We start from the raw sequence: 23,551 nt of genomic DNA, 5'->3' as shown, positions 1-23,551 counted from the left end.
CTCGTCTCTCCCCTCACTCTTCTCCCCGTCTTCTCTCTCGCTAACTCTTCTCTTATTCTTGTGTTTATCTCCCTGTATCGCTCACTCGTTGCACACTGTATCAACATTATTGTGGATTATCAAATTAAAATGGCCTCAAAATATTCCAATCCGCCCCTGCTATGCAATAAACTGCCATAACTCCTACAATCCACTGCATTACTCTTTTTGATGCTTGTTTCTTTGTATTTGTTTAATGACCGTTTCTACGAACAAGAACATGTAAAATATCATCTGCACTCTCGATTTCTGAAAAATATGGATTGAAAAATGAATGACTTCATGTGTATTATGAATTGCAAGAAGTGATGTTTTTATTTCAAATAATTTGACTACAAAACTACTATAGCCTACTATAAATGTAAATCAATTATTCATAATGACTCATAATCATCACTCATATCCATCATAATGCAAGCTAATTAATAAATATTTCAATGATTTCATTAATGCTTGGCTTTCCATACTCATAAACATAAACTTACTGTGCCAAATGTAAAATAAATTGAGTCACCATTTTGTATTGTACAGTAGCTTACACTTTACCTTCACATGTATGCCTCATCATGTGTAAATGAGATCTAGCACGTCAATGCTCATAGGTACGGTTATTATCAAGTCAGTGAACGCAACGCAGACATTACGCGCTTCGGTTTCCATGGAGACCAAGCAAATCACAAACTACTTTGCCGGTGAGGAAAGTTTTGTGTCGTGGCTTCACACAAAAGTACAAGAAGCTACAGGTAAGATTAATACTTAAGGTTTCTGCTTTTTTTTAAACAAACCTTTACTGCCTAAATCAGAGGTGTAAAGTAACTAAGTACATTTACTCAAGTACTGTACTTAAGAACCATCTTGAAAATGTACTTTATTTTTCAGAGGTAGATCGTGTACTTTCTTTCCACTACATTTATTTAATACTTTTAGTTTGATTGCAAATTTGGATTAATGTTATGAAACACTTAAATAAGACTTTAGTTACACCTGAGTATTCCTACACTCTGGTACTTTTACTAAAGTACAAGATCTGAGTATTTCCCCCACCTTTGCCTATAATGTAGCTTTTATTTTAAAGTAATGTAAAAGCAAACTGGTGAAGCACTGTGGTCGAATTGGTGCTTGGTGCCTCTGGAGGAAAACCAAATCAAATTCTTTAAAATAAAAAGCTCTATTGAATCAGAGCTGTAGCTGAGAGTGTTGAGAGCCATAGGCGGTGTTTTACCAGCATGTCATGTTATTCTCACTTGATTCATGCTTGTGGGGCACATTGGATTGAAGCCCTTACTACATAGGCAGTTTATGGAATTCTTTGTCATTATTTAGGTTTCATTTATTTAATGGAGCATCACACTTCTATTGCATATAAACATATACTGTCACCTTGGGTGTCTTTACAACATCTTGTTTTGTGGCTTCAAAGCCATGTCCAGCAGATGTAAACCAAAACCTGGGGGTTTTAGGAGTGACATTCATAGACTGCTGCTGGCGGCTGAAGCTGGTCAGAAGACCGATATCCTGTCCTACTCCTCAGGTCATCTGGGGCCCCGCAATCTGAACCAGCATCAGCCACACAGGGAGACAAAGCAGCCTTTCTGGATGATGTCCCAGAGCCCAGACAAACCCCCTCTGACACCCCAGCAGACACAGACAAAAACACTGACCTATGTGAAGAAGAAAGAAAACAAAGAGCGTCATTTTTCCACTGTTGCCTCTTCAGTAAAGTCTGAAGACTCAAGGTCAACTCAAGATCAGGGTACTAATTTCTCTCCACATACAGACAACAGAGAAGATACAAGTCTACCTACGATAGTTAACTGTTCCTCAAACTTTCTGCCAATCCTACAAAAAGTTTTGTCCCAAAACATGTCTAGTTCTTCTACTGATTTGGAGGGGAAACAGCATTTTGATGAGAAAGGCCTGAACAAAACTGGACAATTAGACACAAAACAACTCCACGGAAGGAAAGACATAGCCAAGCAGGACCTCTGGGCTGCAGTAAATGTTGTGGAAATACATGAAAGCAAACTACAGAAGGTCAGAACGGTCACTATTTTTGTATTTGCACATTTTTATATGTTCTTATGTCATGTTGGGTGGCAATTCTGAAGCACCCTCTCAAACCTGCAGAAGGTGCAGAATAACATGCACAGCTCCAACACACATGTCAGGGTGTGTGTGTGTGTGTGTGTGTGTGTGTGTGTGTGTGTGTGTGTGTGTGTGTGTGTGTGTGTGTGTGTGTGTGTGTGTGTGTGTTCCTGTCATACACAGGAGCTGAGAAGGTTGTCAGCGCAGAGCTGGCCCAGCAGAGACCGCCTTGCGGTGTTCAGTGACGTCTTTGATGATGTATGTGAAGACTCGCCAGTATTTGGACGCATCCTGAGGGAAATTAAGGTTTTCCATTTGCTCTGTACCCACTAACACATTTTTAGCATGTGTCGTCAGACGTATTAGAGCCGGGGAGTCCCGGGTGTATCAAGTGGAAGTAGAGCAACCATAAGAACCTGGTCATGATGCGTCTGGGCGCAGGTCATCACAAGGCAACGGTTGCATTCGTCCTCATCCATTAGAAACCATTTATTACACAATGATTGTTTGTTACTTTATCAAAGCACATTAAACAAAGACTTGTTTATGGCATGTTCATGAAATACTATACTTATTATATACACAATAAATATACATTATATACTATACCTACTAATATAATGTTTTCCAACTTTAATAACGTATTAATTGCATCTACAAAAGCACATCATTTTAAAAAATGTACAAAATACATATAGTTATAGCATATGATGTTATAAAGGATGGTTTCTTTTCTTCCAGACAGATTATGATTTGTATGTCAACCACTTGATGGCTTCCCACGGCATGGTAAGCACACTGCTCATACTGTATTCTAAGAAATATTCGAAGACATATCTGAAGAAACGTAACAAAGAGGGATGGCTTAATGTTTACTGGGATGGAGTATCAAGCTCTTGCATTTCAAAGTCTCTAAATTGCTTTTAATCCTGTCTGAAAATCTCTCAACCTATAAAAGTGCAAACTTTAGCCCTCATATCTCACTTTTGAATACAAAGTCCTTGTAATGTCACAAAACCGCACCTTTCGTTCAGTCACATTCTAAAGGGTCAAAGGTAGCTCTTGTCACAGGGCTCGTCATTAATTTTCACAGTCATTTTTCCATTAGGGAAAGTCCTCAGGGCTGGGGTCATTCTTTTAAAGGAAAGAGTATAACTTCACAGTTGCCCATGGTAACATGTTTATGTTGTTGTTCTGTTACAGTCACTTGAGACTCCACTCAAATATCCTTCAAATGTAACAAGCCAAACAGATTTGGAAGTTGCTGTAAAAGAGGTTTGCAGGCTGGAGCAGGAGGCCAGGAAAGCTCTAGAGGAATATAAACGGTACAGCAAGGATCCATCTATCAATAAAAAGGTGTATATAATGATTACTTATTATTATTTTAAGCATGTTTGTTCTTTTTTAACTTCAGAGTCCGAGATGAATCACAGAGTGTTCCAGGTACCGCAGGCCCAGAGGACAGTGGCACGCAGAGTAAGTCTCAAGACTACATTGGTAGATCTAATCATTCGTGAACCACTTCTTATTCTTGCAGTATATCACCCTGCAGGCAGCAGCACATGCCAGCTTCTAATGTCCTGTGGCTCTGATGTGGATAGACTGAACAAATTATGACTTTGTCATGCAAACAGACATAAAGAGAGTGTTGTAGTTTGAGTGAGTCAGCTGTGACAGTGGCTGCAGGGGGGTGTTTTTACCGTACGTATAGTATGTATTACAATGCATTCATGTGAGGCTCCTCTGTGTTTGGAAAGATACGTGTCTGTCAGGGTTACACAACAACAGTGTACAATCCAAGAGGCTTCAGGTTTTGAGCACATGGCGGGAGATCCAACACCTTGAGGAGGAGATGAAGGGAACACCGGTGTCCTCTGTAACAATCGCAGAGACTGAAAGACACGTCAAAGACCGTAAGGTACTGGGAGATAATCTGCTGATTATACGCATTTATTTCACCCTGTTCCTCTGAAGTAAACAGTACATATTGACTGATTTGTTATATTAAGCATCAACTTTTCTTTTTTCTTTTTTGCATGTTCTCCTGTTTTTTTTTTTCTCAGAAAGAGATAATGAGACTGATAGCCTCGAATGAGCGTCTGAAGACCACCAACAAGGCAAGTCAGCTTTTACTTCCTGTGTCTAAGTGCATGTTTTGCTATGCGATGGTGGATCATGTTTTTCTCTCCTCTGAAGGATCTGGAAAACAACATCAATAGGGTACTGAACAGAGAAAAAGCAAGCAAGGCCACGAGATGGTACATAATGCACATTCTGAGACACGTACAACTTGTGACTCATTTTTTACCTGATTTTCTTTTTTGTTTTCTACCAAAAGGATGTTGTGGGACGTAATCGAAACACAGAGCTTCATCCGCAAGTAAACCGGGGGATAATTTCTTGAGATGGACATCACAAAGTGCAATAAATTGTGGAAATACTTTTTATACCAGCAAGCAACTTCACCTTTTTTTGTGTGATGTACAGAAATAGCACTGTTGATAATTTGATTTATATACTGTAAGTTGATTCCATAGTAATGCATAATACTTTTTAAAGATGATCATGTGTTTTGTGTATAAGAAATCTTAGTGTACATGTTGAATAGTTTTGTGTTTGTACTTTTTTAAACTAATGCAGAGATGATGAAATTACTATCTTTGCTTGTGAAAAATGTTGATGTAGAAGTTTAAGGTAACTTAAATTTAAGTAAACTCGGCCCCGTCCGTGGTGCAACTGGCTGGGGCGCCTGCACCGTACGCCGGTGTCCCGGGTTCGATTCCCGCCCCGTGGTCCTTTCCGGATCCCACCCCGACTCTCTCTCCCACTTTCCTGTCACTCTCCTGTCCTATCCGAATAAAGGCGATAAGCCCCCAAAAAATAACTTACTTTTTCTTTTTTTTTTAAAGTATACTCAAGTACAAAAGCCTCAAAACTGTACTTTAAAACAGTTTTGAGCCACTGTTTTTAGTCAGATGATGCCAGGCTTCATTTTTCTGAGGTCAGTTTAAGAGCAGCAGTGAAATTGACACTTCACATATGTTGCTTTTGTGGCCGAGCGTGTTGAATATGAACAACTTTCAGAGGTACAAATCAAATTAGTTGTATGTACAGCCTGGAGCTACTTGAATGCTAATGAATAAAAAGAAGCTCTAAAGCAGAATAAAGAGTCTGGATATCGTCTCATCAATCTTTTTATTCAGTATGGAGCTGCACATGAACATGATACCACAGAGCAGGGGTTTTCAACTGGTTTTGTCCCAGGGACCACCATTCGGACTAGAAAGCAATCCGCGGCCCACTGATGTGCCTGCGCGTGCGCGTGTGTATTTGGTGTTACATGCATAGCTCAATGCATGAAACATGAAAGAGAGGCCACGCAGATTTTATAATAATAAAAGTAGATTTATTAAATTAAATTAAATTAAAGATTATTTTAAAGAAAGAATAAAGAATAATAAAGTGTTGTGCAATTCAGTATTGGGAAAAGTAACTAAAAATGTCATGCAAAGTCAGTCTAGGTGTGTGACAAAACAACAACGGAGAACAAAAATCCAACAACACCGGAGAACCAAAATCCAACAAATGAAGACCAAGGCAGCCTCAACTGCTGGCTGGTCAGGGCTTTTATAACCCAGCCAGGACAGACCTGTCACCAATCACCTGCTGTAGAGACAGAGAGATTGAGAAAAGCAGAGAGAGATTGAGAAAAGCAGGGAGAGAGAACAGGCTTACCATTAACACAGGGCGGGGCCTAAACCCGCCAGGGTCGTAACAGTGAAAACATGGGAGAATTAGGCCTACCTGTCAGTGTGATATCTGGGCGTGGTGAAGTCCACACAGCCTGTCTATTCGTGGCGAAATGGTAGACAGAGACAGTCTCATGTCATTCTCTGGATCAAGCCTAGCCCTGTACTTATTCTTTAAGTACGCCAGTGTAGAAAAACCACTCTCACACAGGTATGTGGTTGGAAAGGGCAAAAGACACCTCATTGCTTTTGCAGCAAGCTGTGGAAATTCTGTCTGGCAACTTATCCAGAATTTAACAAGGGGCTGTGTGTCGTACATATGCCTCCTGACAGAGTCTGTGGACATCTCAATCAGCTTATCCTCTTCCACAGCCGTCAGACTTGACCCTACTGATGCATCGTCACTGAATGGGAGCAGGATCCACTTGCTGTCACGGCGCCACTCTTCCGAATCAGTGAAGTACTTTGCGAATTGACGCACAAGCTTCCTCAAATGCTCACATATAGTGTCGTTGATGTCAGTGCTGTCAGGGTATTCCTCAACTGAAGGAAACATCGCCAAGTTATTGCTCTCCACTCGTTCGATCCACTTTGACATTTTTTTCACAAATGCGTCGAGCTTCTCGTAGAGCTGCATGACGTTTGCATCTCTCCCTTGCATGGAGCTGTTCAACTTGTTCAGCTCTGCAAAAACATCTGTGAGGTACGCCAGCTTAGTTAACCAGTAACTATCGTTGAAATTGGAAGCCAGATCAGAATGCTTCTCGCACAAGAACTCGTAGATAGCTCCGCGTAGTTCAAACACACGGGCGAGCACAGCGCCGCGAGACAGCCAACGCACCTCTGAATGATAAAGGAGAGAGCTGTGTTCACTTCCCAAGTCATGGCATAGGGATGAAAACAGGCGTGTATTCAATGCGTTTCGTTTTATGAAGTTGACCGTCTTGACAACGACATCAAACACACCACTGAGCTCAACACTGAGATCTTTGGAGGCGAGAGCCTCTCTATGAATCAGGCAGTGTGTCCAAATTACCCCCGGAGCCACCCTCCTTACATGCGCAAACAGTCCAGTCTTGCTGCCACTCATGGCTCGGGCCCCATCGCTGCATAATGCAACGCACCTCTGCCACGAGATATTGTGCTCCGTGAAAAAATCGTCCAGTGCTTTAAATATTTCTACACCGGTAGTTCGCCCGGGCAGTGGTTTGCAAAAAAGAAATTCCTCGCACATAGTGCCACTGTCCTCGTATCGCACAAATGTTAACAGTTGCGCATCATTAGTAACATCTGTCGTCTCGTCGATTTGAAGGGAAAACAGAACTGTCTGAAGTTTTGCCATCAGCTGGTCTTTGACATCATTTGCCATTTCCCCAATTCGTCTTCCGATTGTGTTGTCTGACAACGGAATAGTTTTTAATTTGTTGGCACATTCTTCGCTTACCATAGCTCTGCACATATCTATGGCTGCTGGCAATATAAGCTGCTCTGCAATGGTATGGGGCTTCTTACTTTTTGCAACCCTGAGAGCGACCAGATACGATGCTTTCAGTGCGTTTTCATTTATTTTTGCACTCTTCCTCATGGTAGCCTGCTGTCCTTTGAAATCACGCAACATCTGTTGCATGTACTCAACGGGTTTGGCCTTCAAGTGGACGTGATGCGTCTCCATATGCCGCGTAAGTTTCGACGGCTTCATAGCTTCATTACAGAGAATTGTTGAACATACGAAACACAGTGGTACCTCCTCTCCTGCTCTGTCTGTCGTCACTGTGAATCCATATTTAACATATTCCTCATTGTATTTTCTTTTTCGTCTTTTTTGCGAAGTTGACGCTTCGGAAGCCTGTCCTTGCCCTATCGTGGCGGCCTGTCCCTCTGTCGTGGCAGCCTGACCCTCTGTCATGGCAGCCTGTCCCTCTGGCACTTTCCTCACTACAAAACGATCCATTGGTGCTAGATATATAGCTAGACTAGTACATATGTAACAAATGTTTGCTGTACTACAACCTATCTTAAAATACTCTCGTCGGCTATGCTTATAAATGTGTGTCAACTTTGCTCGCAAGACTGTACGTAATGAATAATAAGTGAGGTTAGCGACGCAACTCATTACCATTAGCGAATCACAGGCTACCATAGACTGGATAGGCGCAAGGCTACATTCTGTCAGCTTGAATTTCCTTTATATTATTTTAAACATATTTTTCACGATATGTAACGGTATTCTGGAAATGTGTTGAAATATCAAAGCGAATTTATATTAAAAAAAAACAATGGTGAACTGATCAACATAGGCTCTTGTCACGGACCACATGCAATGCCGCCGCGGACCACCAGGGGTCCGCGGACCACCGGTTGAAAACCCCTGCCACAGAGGATTAGGAGGATAATAAGTCCTTCTCTCATTTCTGGCTACAAGAAACCAGTAAGTATTCATTTGAACAGAGTGAATGAGGCATTGGAAGAAAAAAACCCATACCCCATAATATCATTCACAACTGGTAACGATAAAACAGACCTCTGACGTCGGCAATGGAGAAATATAGCTAAGCGCAATCATTGAAGTACTGTACTTTAATACAATGTTGACAAGGTATAACTTTACTTTTTTATGCTTTCTGCTTTTTAGTCCACCATCTATCTAACTTTAGTTCATAATACAATGATTCTTATAAAACCAACCTACCGGGAAGTATACATCTAAAATTTGCTTCACATTGTCAAACTAAAACATAATAATAGTCTTACATGTATTTATAACCTATTAACACAATGATATAATATTCTATAATGGTATAAACTCTAAAAGGAGGCCTTTTTTTTATAGTGAGCTGTATTGCTATTAAAGGTCCTTTAGGGGCCGGTATTTTTGTACTTCCACTCAAGTGACATTTTGACATATGTTCATGATTTTTTTGAGGTGTTTCTTGTTTTATTTTGAAATGTTTCCCTCTTTGTGTTTGGTGATGTTTTACTTTCTATCTTTTAGTTTACCCCTGATTGTCTGATTGTGTTCACCTTTTGCCCTTGTGTTTCTGCTTGCCCTCTCCAGCTGTGTCTTGTCTTTGTGAGTATTCTTGTGTGTGCATATAGTCTTGTCATCCCTTGTGTTCCTTTTATGTTCATCGTCATTGTTTCCCTGGTTTTGGCTCCTGGATTTTGTTTATATTCTGGATTTCCCTCGTCTGCCCTCCTGCTGTGTACTCCTAGTCTTCCTGGTTTGTTTGTTCGAAACAGCTTTTTATTTAATAAAGCTCACTTTTTGTTTAAACCTTTTCTGCATTTTGGTCTTGATTACCTCCTGCTCTTGACATGTATAATGGGGAATTTCTTTTATATAATTTGGCATGTAAAACTGCACAAAATCCAGTTAATTGAACAAAATGTATGTGACAGGAAAGCTCAAGAAGCCACAGGATTCAGCCTTACTCTTAACTTCATTTAATCAACTACTAAAAGGGAAATAACAACTTTATTACATTTTTCAGATTAAAGTGGTTCTATTTTTCCTTTTGTGAAAGTTATGAGTTCTACTTCCACCCCTGATTGTTGCACATCGACACTAAAAGGTAAAAATAACTATTTTCAGAGCATTAAGTTAATGCTACGCTTCAAACACCAGAGAGCAGCAGAGACAAATTCATTTAAAAATAATGTTCTGATTGTCTCTGTGCTTATCCAGTGCAGCAGTGTCAGACTGCGTGACCTTTATCAAAACAACGTGAAGATGGTTTGAAGTTTGAAATGTCTCGATAAAGGTCACAGGCTGAAATGCCAGCCTTAGATGTGCCCAGATTATCTTTCCTCATCCTTTAATTCCTCTCCAGTGTCTTTCACTGCTCGAGAGAAACATATTGTCAAGTACGGCACCAAATGAATATAACCATACAAAGCCAGTCAAAAGCTGATGGGAAAGATATTGATGAGAGTGATCTGAACAAGGCAATACAAATGAGTCCCCAAGTTTCATATACAGATCAAAATCATATTACATACTAAAGTACATGAACAAGGGCAGTGAGGTAGAGTGGACCAGCATTGAAAAGTGAGAAAGAACTGGCCTATGGAATACCTGGACTTGGTCTGAATGGAACAAGCAATTACAACTCTATAACAAATTGGGATTTGACTTCTATTAAGTAAATCTTTAACATTACGCAATTTATCTAAGAAGTATAAAGGACCTTGAGTAAATCAAATTAACCTGGGTGGTGGGGGGGGTGTTAAACAAAGGAAAGATATTTGCCACCAGGAGATGGTGCTGCTTCTTCTTCATCAGGAGTCACATACCTTCACTTCTGTTATGAAACAGCTGACTTCATTCCCTGTATTTTATATACCAAACTAAAAAACATGTTCTCCAATGCTGTTATATCTTTCCCAGCCCCTCCTCCAAGCTACATAACGTTCTTTAATTATGTGTGATTTGAAATTGTATTATGTGTGACTGTTCCCATTATTTTTGTGTTATGTATGTGGTTGTGTTTTTGTATTTGTTTGTGAAATAAAAATGGAAAAATTTTGCTGAGAGTCAAAGAGTGAAACAAAGAGATTCCATGTGACTTTTAAGTCATTAAAATCCTAATATAGCATTGTGATTGAGTTACTAATTTGATGTGTTAAAGAGCCATGAGAATGAGAGGATTAGAGTCATTATAGAGGCTTTTTCTTCTATTGTATTGATATGAAGTGACTTTTGCCCCCAGCATGAGCGATTGCCTTGCTGTCTGCCACAACCTGATCATAGGTCAAAGTCTGCTCTCTGGCTGCAGAGCCAGTAGGAGCACAGTGTGTTTTTGTCCCTCACTGTCTTGCTCTTCTCCCTCTTTTAACAACACCTCGCCTTGAAGACAGCTTCCTCTGCTTGGATTGTCACCAACTCAACACCATGCTGCTCCGGACTGTGCTTCTGCTCACCTTATGTGTGTCCACAGGCATGTGTGCCACTTTAGGCCACTACCTGGTTCAAGTCAAGGAGGAGGAGGCTCTTGCTGTGGAGTCTGTCACTCATGGGGTTGTGGAAGCTGCATCTGTAAGCACAGCTGAAGATGTAGCTCATTCAGATCCAAAAGAAGATGATCCACCTGCAGAGGAAGAACATGTAGCTCCTTCAGATCCCAAAGAAGAGGATCCACCTGTGAAAAAGGAAGATGTAGCTCCTGCAGATCCTGAAGAAGATGATTCACCTGCGAATGAAGAACTTGTAGCTCTGGCAGATCCCAAAGAAGATGATTCACCTGCGAATGAAGAACTTGTAGCTCTGGCAGATCCCAAAGAAGATGATTCACCTGCGGAAGAGGAACATGTAGCTCTGGCAGATCCCAAAGAAGAGGATCAATCTACGAATGAGGAACATGTAGCTCCTGCAGATCCAAAAGCTGATGATCCACAGGTGGATGAGGAACCTGAAGCAAATACCAATGTTGGGGACAACCCAGCAGCTGGGGAACCAGAAGTGGATGTCCCTGAAGCAGATGGTGCAGCAGCAGAAGAGCCAGAGACAGGCAGTGATGAGGCTGCTCGAGACGCCCCTGCTGTGGAAACTCTTACTGAAGATGAAGGTGAAGCAGTCCCCCAAGATCCAACTTCTCCTCCTGAGGCAGAGGAGGACAACAACATCAAACCAGTCCAGACAGAGCCGTCCCAGACCGCAGAAGAAGAAGAAGAAGAAAAAGAAGAAGAAGAAAACAGCTGGGGCTTCAACTCAATTAGAAACAGTTTTCAGTCTATGCATGGATACTTCAGCTCCCTGGTGGAGCTTGCGGGGGGACGCGATGGTGTGTGTCAGTACCGCTGCAAATATGGTAAGAATGAAATCTTGAATCAACATCAGAGAGAGCTAGATAGTCAAAGTTATTGCTTCTGTTTCTAAACAATCCAAAACAACTATATTTTTAATTGATTTTCAAATGATTGTTATGTTGTCCACATCCCATAATCCTTCTGTTACTGTGTATTTGTTTTCTCAGTACATTGTCAGATCAATCACTCTGCTGTCGTATATCAGCTTCCTATTTACAACAAGCTAGCCCCGCAGGCTGCTGATAACGCAGGCTGAATACATCCTGGTTATCAGTCTGTGAGGTAGATGTACTTACAGATCCACAATCAATACAAATGTTCTCAAACAAAAGTGACATCTTATCTGTGAAACTATGCACGCCCAGTGAGAGATATAGTGTGGATCCTTGAGTATTTGACAACATTAATGGTCATGCCTTCTTTTAGTTTAAACATTAAATGATAATTCTCTTTTTTTCATAGGAGGGATTCCTAAACCTCGCCCCGGCTACCAGCTCCCAGAGCCCAACGGCTGCAGCTCCTCTCTGGTTGGATTCCAGGTGAATGACGCTGTAGGTGGCCTGTTCATAGCACAAGCAGCCTAGAAATACATCATTGGAGGAATACTTAACCTTTAAAAAGACAATTTTTATAGCAGTTACTCCCCCTGATTTACTTTGAACTTTTAATGAAAATGTAAACTTTGCCTGCATGTTAGAATAGAATAATCAAAATGGAGGAAAAAAAAAAAACTCTTGATAACTTATAAACTCTCCAGTTCAATTATTCTTTAACACTTTTTTGCAAACATCTTACTAATAATCAGAGGTGGGAAGTAACTAGGTCCATTTACTCAAGTACTGTACTTAAGTATAATTTTAAAGTACTTTAACTTGAGTATTTCCATTTCATGCTACTGTGTACTTTTACTCCACTACGATTCAGAGGTCAATTGTGTACTTTTACTCCACTAACTTTATTATAAACCTTTTTTAACCATTTTGTAGATAAAATGGCCTGTAACTTTAACCACATTATGTAACTAACAACACATGCTGTTAATGCTAGCCTGTGCTTAGTAAACTGTACTGACACAATGAAGGGTTTTCTTTCTACAGCTTGACCTGGGGATCCCTGCTATGACAAAGTGCTGTGACAAACTGGACATGTGCTATGACACTTGCGGGGCAAGCAAAAACGACTGTGATTCTGAGTTTCGCCTGTGTGTGCATGGCATCTGCTCCGACTTAAAGAAGAGTCTGGGCTTTGTGTCCAAGGTCCAAGGTGAGATATTTGCAGAGATATATATATATATGTAGTTTGAATATGACCACCAGGGAACATATCAAGGAAATTGTGAGTTATCAAAAGGAAATGAACCCTGTTTCTCCTGCTTTTGTATATTTATCTGTCTTTTCTTCTCTAGCCTGTGAATCAATGGCAGACGCCCTGCACAGCACAGTGGGGACTCTGGGATGCAGGCCTTACATGAACAGCCAGAGGGCGGCGTGTGTCTGCGAGGGAGAGGAGAGGGATGAACTGTGACACAGAACACTGTGGACAAAATCCCTGGATGTTTTCATGGATAAATAACAGAGTCACAGATTATACCGTGTATTTATAAGCTTCTTCTTGTCAAACAAAAAGATACTTCACAAGAACTTTCTCAAGATTCATTGCCTGGGACTTCAGAAAGGAAAAGCAGACATAAATGGTGAATTCAAATGAACAGTTTTTTACAGGTTTTATTCATAAGCAGTACTGACATATATTAGGTGTCTGAATATGACTTTCCAAATCGTAATTACCTGCGTATACTCTACATACTCCATTTCAAATTAGGCCATTTTTAGGCCTCCATGACTCCATTACCATAAATTACTATGATGACTCCAAACAAAGTGCCCGATGGGAAGGATATTGTCGTTGGATTAATTTCCTCTAGATGGAAAGACACGATCTATCAACTATGACGCAATGTTGCATGCTGCTATTCATCAGGATAGTCTGCTCAATGCATAAGTCAGTGTCAAGTGAATGTAAAGCTTATTACAGCTGGTGTTTTTTAAATTTAAGTTATTTGCTAGTGTTTTTTTTAATGAATGAATACATGACTAATTGCAGTTTAACTGACATGATTAGCTCTGAATTAATTGTCAGCGATGAAGCGTATGCATCATTTTCAGGCTCGGCACACTGATATCTCTTTCCCACCACACTGGCACAAATTAGTCAGAATACATCTATGGGTGTTGCTCATGATTTTTTTCAGTGATGGTGTGAAAATATAAACCACTTCTATAAATAAGTCCTTAAGCTGTAATCAAGCCTGAGAAATGCTTGAAAATGTGACCTAGAAAAACATCCTTCATGCCGCAGTTGGTACAAATAAACTGTGGCCCCTCAGAACGAGTTCTAATAGAAATGTCATTCACTTGTGGCAAAGTGGCAGGGACACACAAACTTGGTTGTAATACACAGACATCAAGTGATTTAGCAATGTAACTTTCACTGGAACTAGGGATAAACTAGAGTGTATATACTGTACATCTGCATGTATATGTGTATTTAAATACCAATTAAATGGTCAGTTCATCTCCTTTAAAGTTAATGTGACTCTGCATGGTGTTGTTTCTGACTGTTTGTGTTGATGGTGATATGTTAGCATCATGGATCAGGCAGGATGAAGATGGGGCCTCCACTCAGTGTGTGTTGCTCCTGCTCCTGAGGTTTGGTCCGAGCCTGGCGGCGGACACGCCCCCGGCAATGCTGAGAGCAGTGCGAGTCTCCCGCCCCGCATACCAACACCTGGCAGTGGAGGAACACTTGCTGCAAACACAGGAGAAAAGCTTGTTTCGAATACACTTAAGAAAGAACAAAAGCACACACTGCTTCATCAGTCTATTAAAACAGTCCTTACAGCATAGTGCAACACAGGCATAATACCACACCCACATGCCAGATGGCTCCCAGCATGCTTCTTTTTTTTACTCACTTTGTTGTCCTTGCCAATGAACTTGAAGACGGGGACCTGGTAGTGCTTAGAGAGCTGGTCCTTTGATGAGTACTGTGTCACGGTTTCATCAAAGATACACCTGATTAAGAGAGGTAAAAATACTGAAACAATGTTGTTTTTTTAATATCACGAAAATAGCCCTGCTCTAATGGTTTCTGTAGAGTAGCGATGGAGATTCGGTGGAGAAAAAGGTTTGCCCAAATAAGAGAGTTCCCCGCATAATAAGGCTGTTTTGGCTTTCCCATTTCCCCCTCGATATAATATTTAGATGCTTTCCACATTAATCAGTGTAAGAGGCCAGTGGCAGTTTTCATTTGATGTCCTTGTGTAGCGGATTTCCCCTGTCATATAAATGTAGCAGCTGATGCTAGGGCTTTGTGGAAACACAGCAGCTCATCCTGTTTATTATAAGGGCCATAAAGGTTGCAGGCCCAAATGCATTTCTCATATTAATAGGACAATATAAAACCGATGGAATATTGCAGTTCTCATTGTGTGCTTGAGCCTTTTCAAGGGTCAGTACACCAAAATTACATAACAACATACTTACTTCCAGTCTGGTGACAATAATTGTTCATAGCTACACCTCTTGGTAAATATCACATCTTTATTTTCTTTGGCTTTTTTAATTCTATAGAGTTGAATCTCTATCAATAATGTGTTTATTTATAGAAGCCACAGTGGGTACAAGCCTATAGTTAATACAAACAAACCTGGTGAAACAATTTTTATAGAAAAGCATTTTTTCTTGGAACACATACCCGATTCATGCATAATGTACATGTATGTCATGAGTTTGGTCTAGCTTTAATCCTTCATTTATTTGTTTAGCATTAGCTCAACAGAAACATATTCAGATTTTTTAAACAATAGCCTTGCAGCAGTGCTTTGTTCTAGCCTTTTTATATGCAGTCTATGGTTCTAGCTTTAGACCTTTGCAATAAGTGTACAGCATCAATGTCTACAATATTTACCCATCTTTGATGAGGTAATACTTGATGGCCTGGTCAGCTTTTGGCCCTGGTGTGGCGAAGCAGCTCTCCACTAGTGCAGAGAGGCCCTCCACTCTCTCCCTTGGCTCAACACCGAAGAACAGGGAGTCATGCAGGCGGAGCTGGGGCGGGGTTTGGTAGGGCTCCAAGAATTCTGCGCTCTTGAAGAGCTCCAAGGAGAAGCGGAAGACTCCCTCACTGTGGCCTGCCAGCTCCAGGGCTGAGCTACGCTGACTGGCCTGGTATTCGTCCGACACTTGGTATTCCCTGGGGAACTCGCAGGTGACCGGGAGCACTAACTTGCTGGTGCGAACGATCAAATCCCTGCTGCTGCCTGGGCTGCTCCTCGGGAGGCCTGTCACCAGGTTGGTCGCCACAATCTTGTCATCTGTCACCTGTGGGTCAACGTTCCGTTTACAAGTGCTTTAACAGCTTAGACAGTCGGTGACAACCTCACACACACACTTTTTAAGGCACAGCACTTAAAATGTTTTATAAACACTAAAGCCTGAGCCCATTCAGTCTAAAACATTTCATCACAATGCCTCTGACCTCCACCACTGTGCCGCAGGTCTTGAGGCTGAAGCTGAGGTTTATGTGTGTGCCATTGGAGACACCTCGACAAGACGAGTTGGACAGGGTAAGCTCCAGGCCTCCGACGAGGTCCTTAGGAACTGACACAACTATAGAGCTGGAATCACAATGGACTGGCACTGCAGGAGACAAAGACAAAATTATGCTGTATTATGGTCCAATAAAATGGCACAAATCATGAAACAGTGCATGGATACAACACCAAAGAGATGACAACATTCAATTCAATATCTCTGTTTTAGTGCATAAAAATAGACACTAAGAGAGATAGATTATTGAAAAAGTATTGTGCATTGATAATGAAAATAATAATTGTTTGCAAACCTAAATTGAACAACATGTGTTCTGAGGATGTCACCTTTGATTGATGTTTCACAACGTTTAAACACATATATATAATAAGCTGTTATTGTTTAATCAGAAAAATAAATCTACAGATAAAGCCATATTAAAAATGACAATTACCTGTCCTGTTCTATCATAAAAGACGGTAAGGAAGTTAAGTTGGTCTAAAAACAACACGTTTAATTTCCCAATTAAAAGGTCTGTGGATTATTATTCACTGCTTATATGGTTAAGAATCCTTTCCTGACAGATATACGGCACTGAAATGTTAGAAATTCAGTTAAGGCCTGAGGAAATTCGTTTTTTCCAAATCATCTAGAATTTCTCTCAGATTACAGCTAATCACGTACGACAAGTAATCTTATTTTTTCTTTCAGACAACTAAACACACATTCATGTGTTTATCTTACTAACTGTGTTTATCTGGGTCTGTAGATTTCTCCTAAAACCATTAAAAGTGAAAGTTCAGATAACCTGTTATAGCTACAAACAAATGGTGTCTCAAATTATATAATCAAATGGTTTCATGGTCATACATATTAAATATGTAACCCTATTCCCCTCCAGTGTCTGCCTGAATACAAGTGAGCATATCTGTGTCAGCTTGTCTTGCTGTCTGATTGGTTATGTAACTCTGCACGCATGTTTGCAAACACACACACACACACACACACACACACACACACACACACACACAGATACACACCCTGACATGTGCTTTTATCCTCTCCCAGCTCCAGCCCTCTGGGACAGTGGCACTGATAGGACTCCAGCAGCGAGGAGCAGCCATGGCTGCAGCCTCCATTGTTAACATGACAGCCGGCTATCTCTGCATGAAGAAAAAAAAGATTAATAACAGTCTGTGGTTCCTTTGGTTACCTATCTCTGCACTTTAGTGACTGGTGTGTCATATACACTTCACAACATTGATGTACCTCTGCAGCTGTGTCCATCCTTGTCCAGCACACGGCCCCGAACACACTCACAGCGTCTGGAGTCTTTGGTGTTCACACACAACTCTGCACAGCCACCGTTACCCTTCTCACATTCATTTACATCTGAAAAAAATGGACACACACCACTGCTGGGTCAAGTATTATTATCACATGAGTCCTGTTTTAATCGACTGAGTCCCAGGTGGGTGGGGTTTATCACCTTGAGGTAATTCACTTAGTGTTCCTGGGAGAAAGATGATAAACCGACTTTAAAGGAGTTTAAAAACGTAGATGCATGTGTAATCCTGAGAGACGGGTAAGGAAATAATGATGGGTGAAATAAAATATGGGAGTGCAAGGGACTAGGAAAAAAGAGCGAGCTAAAATTGGAAATGGTCATTTCTGAGACAGGGTAGGTTTGGTTGATGAGGGAATAATAAGATAATGGGAGTTTTCATGCTGGCTCGGTTCCCACTGCATGCCTGACACCCATCATTAGGTGTACCGACCATCGTACCACGCACACAGACACACACACCTCCACATTGAGGAGCAAATCAGCAAATACATAAGATATTATCCAGATCCATCACATAATTTAGAGTATGTAAATCTATGTAAATAAATATGTAAATATGTACTCTACTGGTATGGAAAGAAGATAGAAGGACTGTGACAGCAGTGACAGGGAAGATCTACACTAGGGGAGTGTTTCCGAACCATGGGTACTTCAGTCTCCGGGGTTATGTGAAAAGATTGTCAAGTATTATATGTAATAAAACAGAATTGGATTTTAAACGTCAGCGGGCAGCGAAGTTAAATAAGCTAGCTAAAAGCAACTGTTAAATGTCAAAATGAATAGCCAAAAGCATGGATAGATAGTTGAAAAGAGAAGATAAATGAATAAGCTTAAAGGAGTTATCCAAAGGTTATGGATAAAACAGGGTAAAGTGTTGTTGGTTTAAATGTCAAGAGAATAAAGAGAAGTAAATGTAGTTTGCTCAGCTGAACACAATTCCATCCAATGATGAAAACATGCAGTTGAAGTTTAAGAAATGCTTGACCAAAAGCTATGTGTACATTTTGTTTATCTCTGACTTTTGTTACTGTTAGCATAGTCTGGGGGGATGTTAAATTGCATGTCCTTATAAAGGAACTGCTGGTGCAACGACATCAAAGCTGAGGACGTTTAGTCAAATTTTATTTGGTAAAACTACCTGTCAAGTTCAAGGTTGAACATTTAAACTCAATTAATTTAAATGATATCCCTCTCAACATGATGAATCTGAAGACCTAAAGTTAAAGTGATTTATCATTCTAAAATAATTAGACTACACCACTTTAATCATTCATGGTGTGTTTGGATGTCTTTGCTGGTCCTGTCTTATCTCATTAAGTCAAGTTAACATGGAAGTTTGAATAAAAATAGCATAAAAACTGCTTATTGTCAAAACAATGTTGTTTTTTCTCTTGTTATTGTCATCCAGGAAACATTTCCGGCCTATCTGTCTTCCATGTCTGTAACACAACTTATCTTTCCCCTCCCTTCCTCCCCTCTCCGTGTGTCTCACCCAGGCATGTCTGTCTGTCCGGTCCCAGGACAGTTCCAGGTGCACAGCGACAGTCAGACTGGGGACATTTGTGACCAACACAGTCCACCTCATCACAGATGTCATAGAAATCTGTGCAACACAAAAGAAAATCTATTAACACAACCATAGACAAGACAATGGAAAGCAAGTCTAGTTATTGGATAAGAAAATGACTGTTTGCATATCACAGAAGCTCACTCACGGCCACAGTAAACATGGAAGCAGACAGAGGGTCTCGGCAGGCGATAGACAAAGTATCCTCCGGTGCAGGCCTTCACGTCCACACTGCCGTTCCACTGACAGCAGTTGTCGTTAAAGCTGGCGCAGACAGGCAGGGTGACGATGCCCTCCTGGGGTTGTGGGTGGCTGCCGTTGAGCCAGATGGGAGCATGAGTGCCGCAGTGATTCTCAGAGACGCAGAAGGTGGGCATGGCGTCCCCGGCCATGCCAGTAAAGCGGTACCATTCTCCAGACACATGGCTGTCACACAAGGGACCGCTGAAGGACTGGTTGACGTGGTAGTCTGTGTTCCTCCACGGTTCATTAAGGCTGATGTAGGCAGAGCATGGGTCCAGGGCTGAGGTGGCAAAGATGAACAAGACTTAGTTGTACATGTGAGGGGAAAAAAAGATGGACATGATGTAAATGTGTGTTTTAAGAGAATGAAGATGAGCCAGAGACGAGGGTTCAGAATCATAAAGTCACTACAACTGAGTATTTGCGTTTTAAGCCACTTTATATTTATTGTCCATCAAATTTCAAAGCCTAGTAATTCTTTTCAGTTTAAGGGTATACATACAAAACATATATCACAATGCCTCAAAATGGGTTAAGTAACCCACTAGTACAGCGTATGGCGTTATATAAATTAGCTGCTTACATGCTAATGCTACAATGACCCATTAATACTGTATATATATATACTGGACAGTAAAGGCTACACCCTAGCGTAGCATACTATAAGTACTTTTGGTTTTGATACTGTACACTACTAATAGTAATGTACTTTAACTTAACAAGTTTTGTGAATGCAATACTGAGTTGTAAACAATACCTTTATCATTACTATTGCTATATTCTTGTTCATCCATACAGATATATTTCTATTACTGTTGCAGGTTTTGAGATTTCTCGTTACACATCAATATAATGGATGAAATTAAAGTTTTGGTTCTGTTTGGTGAAAGTCATATTTTAAAAAAAAGACAATAAACAAATGGCATTCTAAGGTTGAATGTGTCCCAAACCCAAACATCCATGTTGTCATTTGGGCAGAACCCTTAGTTTAAAGTCCTCCTCTCTATATTATTTCCGATGGAATTTTGTTGAAAGTGACCCTTAAGAAAGGTTAAAATCACTGCACTGCATCCAATCTATACTGCAGCAAATGTGTAACCATGAAGCAGACCTTTGGACTGTCAAGATAAACTGTAACACAGGGTCTATTTAAATTGAACTAAAAGTCAACATGTCATTCACAAATAACCCTTTATCCAGTCCTGTCAGTGGTGACCTGTTACACTATAGCCAGCTCTGCAGAATAAGAACAACAACTGAATGAGCAGAGTAAACTCAGTGCAGCAAAAACAATCGATAGACTCTCCCTAGCTCTCTTCATTCCCTCTCAACAGTGTAAGTAAGATGTAGACATAAAACAAACAGAAAATAACAAAAAGATGTGAGGCTAAAGTGGATAAGAGAGAGGGAGAGAACATGTTAATCACTGAGAATCAGCAGGATGAAGAAACAGCGGGAGGCAGTCGAGTATCTTGAGTGACAGGCAGGAGCCAGAATATATGACAGCTGACAACTTGCACATAACACTTTACTGGAGCACTAACCACCACTGTAACCAAACTCTAGGCTTTCCAATTTAGTTGGATTGCTTTGGATTGCTACATAAAATATCCATGTTTATGCTTTCCTGTACCTTGCTTGAAAAGTGCTTTCTGTGACATCATGAAGGTTGACTAGAGGTTTACAGTAACCATTCCTCATATGCTTTCACATTTACCGACTTGCAGCTTAGTTACTAGAAGCTATAAGAAATATGTAACCACACACATCATTTTCACCCTCCATCGACTGATGGACATGCCGTTGTGTCACTACTTGCTGCTCCACTGCAGGCGGAGGGATCAATCCACAGGCCGGGGCCCACTGACAGCATAAACGACCAGTTTTGTAGACTTACGACTGACTAACGTGTTCCGGTTTGAAGAGCCCACAAAGGGCAGTGGACATAGCTGACTCATGCGGGTGTATGCTAATGACAGCGTTAAATCTTACACCCAGATGGAGCTTGAATAACTTACTATGGCTATTAAGAGAACATGAGGCAAGCCTGACCTTTGTCAGCCTACGGCTTCTTTTCCGCACAGATGAAGACTTAGGGCCGACAGTGTCCTTATTGTCCTAATATCTTTTGTTACGGATGAAGCTGGAGATATACTATAATTATTCTCACTGTCTACAAATATCATGGAAAGACTTGGACAACATTTTGTCCCATGCATTGACTAAGCCTCTCATGTGTGATTCCTCTGTGCCCCCAGTATTGTTAAAAAAAAACATCAAAACACATACATGAGCTACACAGTTGCACTGGACAACACCTTAATTCTTTGAACAAAATCCACTTTCCCAAGACTACTGCTGTAAATACACAATAGAGCACCAAATGTGTGTTAATCCGCTTCTGAAAATAGTCCCAGAGCACAACACCATTAACCCGGGTTTGAGTAACATTTGCTGAAAGCTGCAATGCTAAGCTGTTATAGGAGATGACTATGTTTTAGTTTAATTTAAATTAAAGTATACTTGTAACTACAAGTATTTTAAAGTCTTACATCTTCAGTAGGAATAAATAGGTTAGGGTTGAGTGCAGTGAAGTTCAAAAGTATTGGATGATGTACGAACACATTGTTGGTTATGGTCTCTTTAATGGTTTTGTGTACAATAAGAATTTATAAATTGAGAGAATATGCAAGTCTTATCATTGCATCCATTGGGGAGAAAAGACCACTGGATATTTTCAGAAACAAACTCATTTTAGTACAATAATAATAACAATATATTAGAAGATACCTGTTTGTGACCAAATAAGAAATGTTCCACTCACCTACACCTGCAACGGCCACAACCTCCAGCAGCAGACTGGTAAGCAACCATAAAACCATGATGCGTTGTCTTAGTGTTTGCTGAATGATAGTTTGAGTATGCATGTCTGTGTAGCTCTATTGGTTCATCCTCTTATTATACGCACCTCTTATCTGCATGTGTCATTTTGTCAGTCCGTCTCACCTTGACCTCTTGATCTTTAAATCCAGTGACACGACCATCCTCCCATTGTTTCACGCTGTACAGTCGTACACATGGTAGTACAATCACCAGGAACTCAGATGGCATGATGGTGGATAAGTAAATCTGGGAGTTTTGCACTGAGCAAAGCCACTACACCCCATAGTGTTTTGTGCTGGTTCAATATATTCTTCAAGTTAACCAGGTCCATGTTACCTAGCCTTCATATCCTCTAGGGGGGTCCGGGGGCATGCTCCCATTTTAAAGTGAACTGCATGCATCTGCTGAAGACCACCTAAAATAGGCCTAGCTACGCCACTGAACTACAACATACATAATCACTTTTTTTGTTGCTGTCATGCTGTGAAAAAGTGAGATAGGGACTTTTAAACATGTCTTCATATATTTTCTGACTCATCCATCCTGATTTAAGGGACGTGGAAGAACGAGCAATGATCTAATCTGCAGAAGCAATAAACCAATTTGATTAATCTGTTTAGTGTCATGCTGAGGCATCTTTCACTTGAAAGCGACGGCAAGGTTTGCACACTCAGGAGTAGTCTGAGGACACCCTGTGCCAGTAGACTGAATATGTTCTCATCTAGCTTATTACTTGACTTCTAGTACTGGCCAGAAAATGACTAAAGCTTGGCACTTTCCATTAAGAGTAATTTCTCTTATATGTAATCAAATCAATGGAGACATTAATACAGAAGGCTGTTGGAAGGAATAAGGTGGAACATACTCTTCTTTTTGTGTGATTAAATAAGTCAAAGATGGCTTTGTAATTATATTGACAATGTTTAGGTTTCTTGTCGTGATGTGTGAGGATAGGGCAAGGCATGGGGATATCAATGTAAATGGTCATTTTGGACCAGACTGATATATAATATATAATAAATCTGAATGGATTTTGTACACATTCAAAACACATACCATGGTCCCCAGAGGCTGAATCCTAATTACATTTACCTTTAAGTTTGCCTCTAATGCCGTCAAGGTGGTTACCTTAAGAGAAATGTCAAGTGCCGTTTGTTTTGGGATTTTATTATGTCTAATTTTCTATGACTTTAATCCATGGTTTTAAATATGTTAATGCATAAACACACTGCTGCTCCTC

General features: G+C 40.6%; 4 protein-coding genes across 6 annotated transcripts; 2 read left to right on the top strand and 2 right to left on the bottom strand.

Moving 5' to 3' along the window:
* The first annotated feature begins 741 nt into the window (after positions 1-741).
* On the top strand, positions 742-4,988 carry LOC134858368 (uncharacterized protein C6orf118-like). Its single transcript, XM_063874221.1, has 10 exons — positions 742-782; positions 1,460-2,073; positions 2,308-2,430; positions 2,866-2,913; positions 3,328-3,449; positions 3,539-3,600; positions 3,882-4,042; positions 4,188-4,241; positions 4,321-4,382; positions 4,463-4,988. Exons 2-10 carry the CDS (start codon positions 1,462-1,464, stop codon positions 4,506-4,508), a joined length of 1,290 nt encoding a protein of 429 aa, XP_063730291.1. The 5' UTR covers positions 742-782; positions 1,460-1,461; the 3' UTR covers positions 4,509-4,988.
* A 314-nt stretch (positions 4,989-5,302) lies between these two features.
* Positions 5,303-8,240, bottom strand: LOC134858367 (protein FAM200A-like). Its single transcript, XM_063874220.1, has 2 exons — positions 5,929-8,240; positions 5,303-5,790 (listed from the first exon to the last, which is right to left on the bottom strand). Exon 1 carries the CDS (start codon positions 8,011-8,013, stop codon positions 5,932-5,934), a length of 2,082 nt encoding a protein of 693 aa, XP_063730290.1. The 5' UTR covers positions 8,014-8,240; the 3' UTR covers positions 5,303-5,790; positions 5,929-5,931.
* Positions 8,241-10,644: 2,404 nt separating this feature from the next.
* pla2g12b (phospholipase A2, group XIIB) lies at positions 10,645-14,268 on the top strand. Of its 2 annotated transcripts, none has more exons than XM_063875464.1 (4): positions 10,645-11,680; positions 12,141-12,217; positions 12,776-12,941; positions 13,084-14,268. In XM_063875464.1, exons 1-4 carry the CDS (start codon positions 10,765-10,767, stop codon positions 13,200-13,202), a joined length of 1,278 nt encoding a protein of 425 aa, XP_063731534.1. In that variant the 5' UTR covers positions 10,645-10,764; the 3' UTR covers positions 13,203-14,268. The 2 variants fall into 2 exon arrangements, with proteins under 2 accessions (XP_063731534.1, XP_063731533.1); XM_063875463.1 differs by having other exon boundaries at positions 12,141-12,229.
* oit3 (oncoprotein induced transcript 3) lies at positions 13,385-22,409 on the bottom strand. 2 transcript variants are annotated; one of them, XM_063875460.1, is made up of 9 exons: positions 22,253-22,409; positions 19,334-19,708; positions 19,111-19,221; positions 17,540-17,662; positions 17,311-17,433; positions 16,218-16,378; positions 15,648-16,060; positions 14,653-14,752; positions 13,385-14,486 (listed from the first exon to the last, which is right to left on the bottom strand). In XM_063875460.1, exons 1-9 carry the CDS (start codon positions 22,353-22,355, stop codon positions 14,325-14,327), a joined length of 1,671 nt encoding a protein of 556 aa, XP_063731530.1. In that variant the 5' UTR covers positions 22,356-22,409; the 3' UTR covers positions 13,385-14,324. The 2 variants fall into 2 exon arrangements, with proteins under 2 accessions (XP_063731530.1, XP_063731531.1); XM_063875461.1 differs by having other exon boundaries at positions 19,334-19,732; positions 22,253-22,342.
* Positions 22,410-23,551: the final 1,142 nt, after the last annotated feature.

The sequence above is a fragment of the Eleginops maclovinus genome, chromosome 22, assembly GCF_036324505.1.
Source record: "Eleginops maclovinus isolate JMC-PN-2008 ecotype Puerto Natales chromosome 22, JC_Emac_rtc_rv5, whole genome shotgun sequence".
NCBI lineage: Eukaryota > Metazoa > Chordata > Actinopteri > Perciformes > Eleginopidae > Eleginops > Eleginops maclovinus.
The sequence above is the reverse complement of the archived record's forward strand: the minus strand, read 5'-3'. Positions and strand labels throughout refer to the sequence as shown.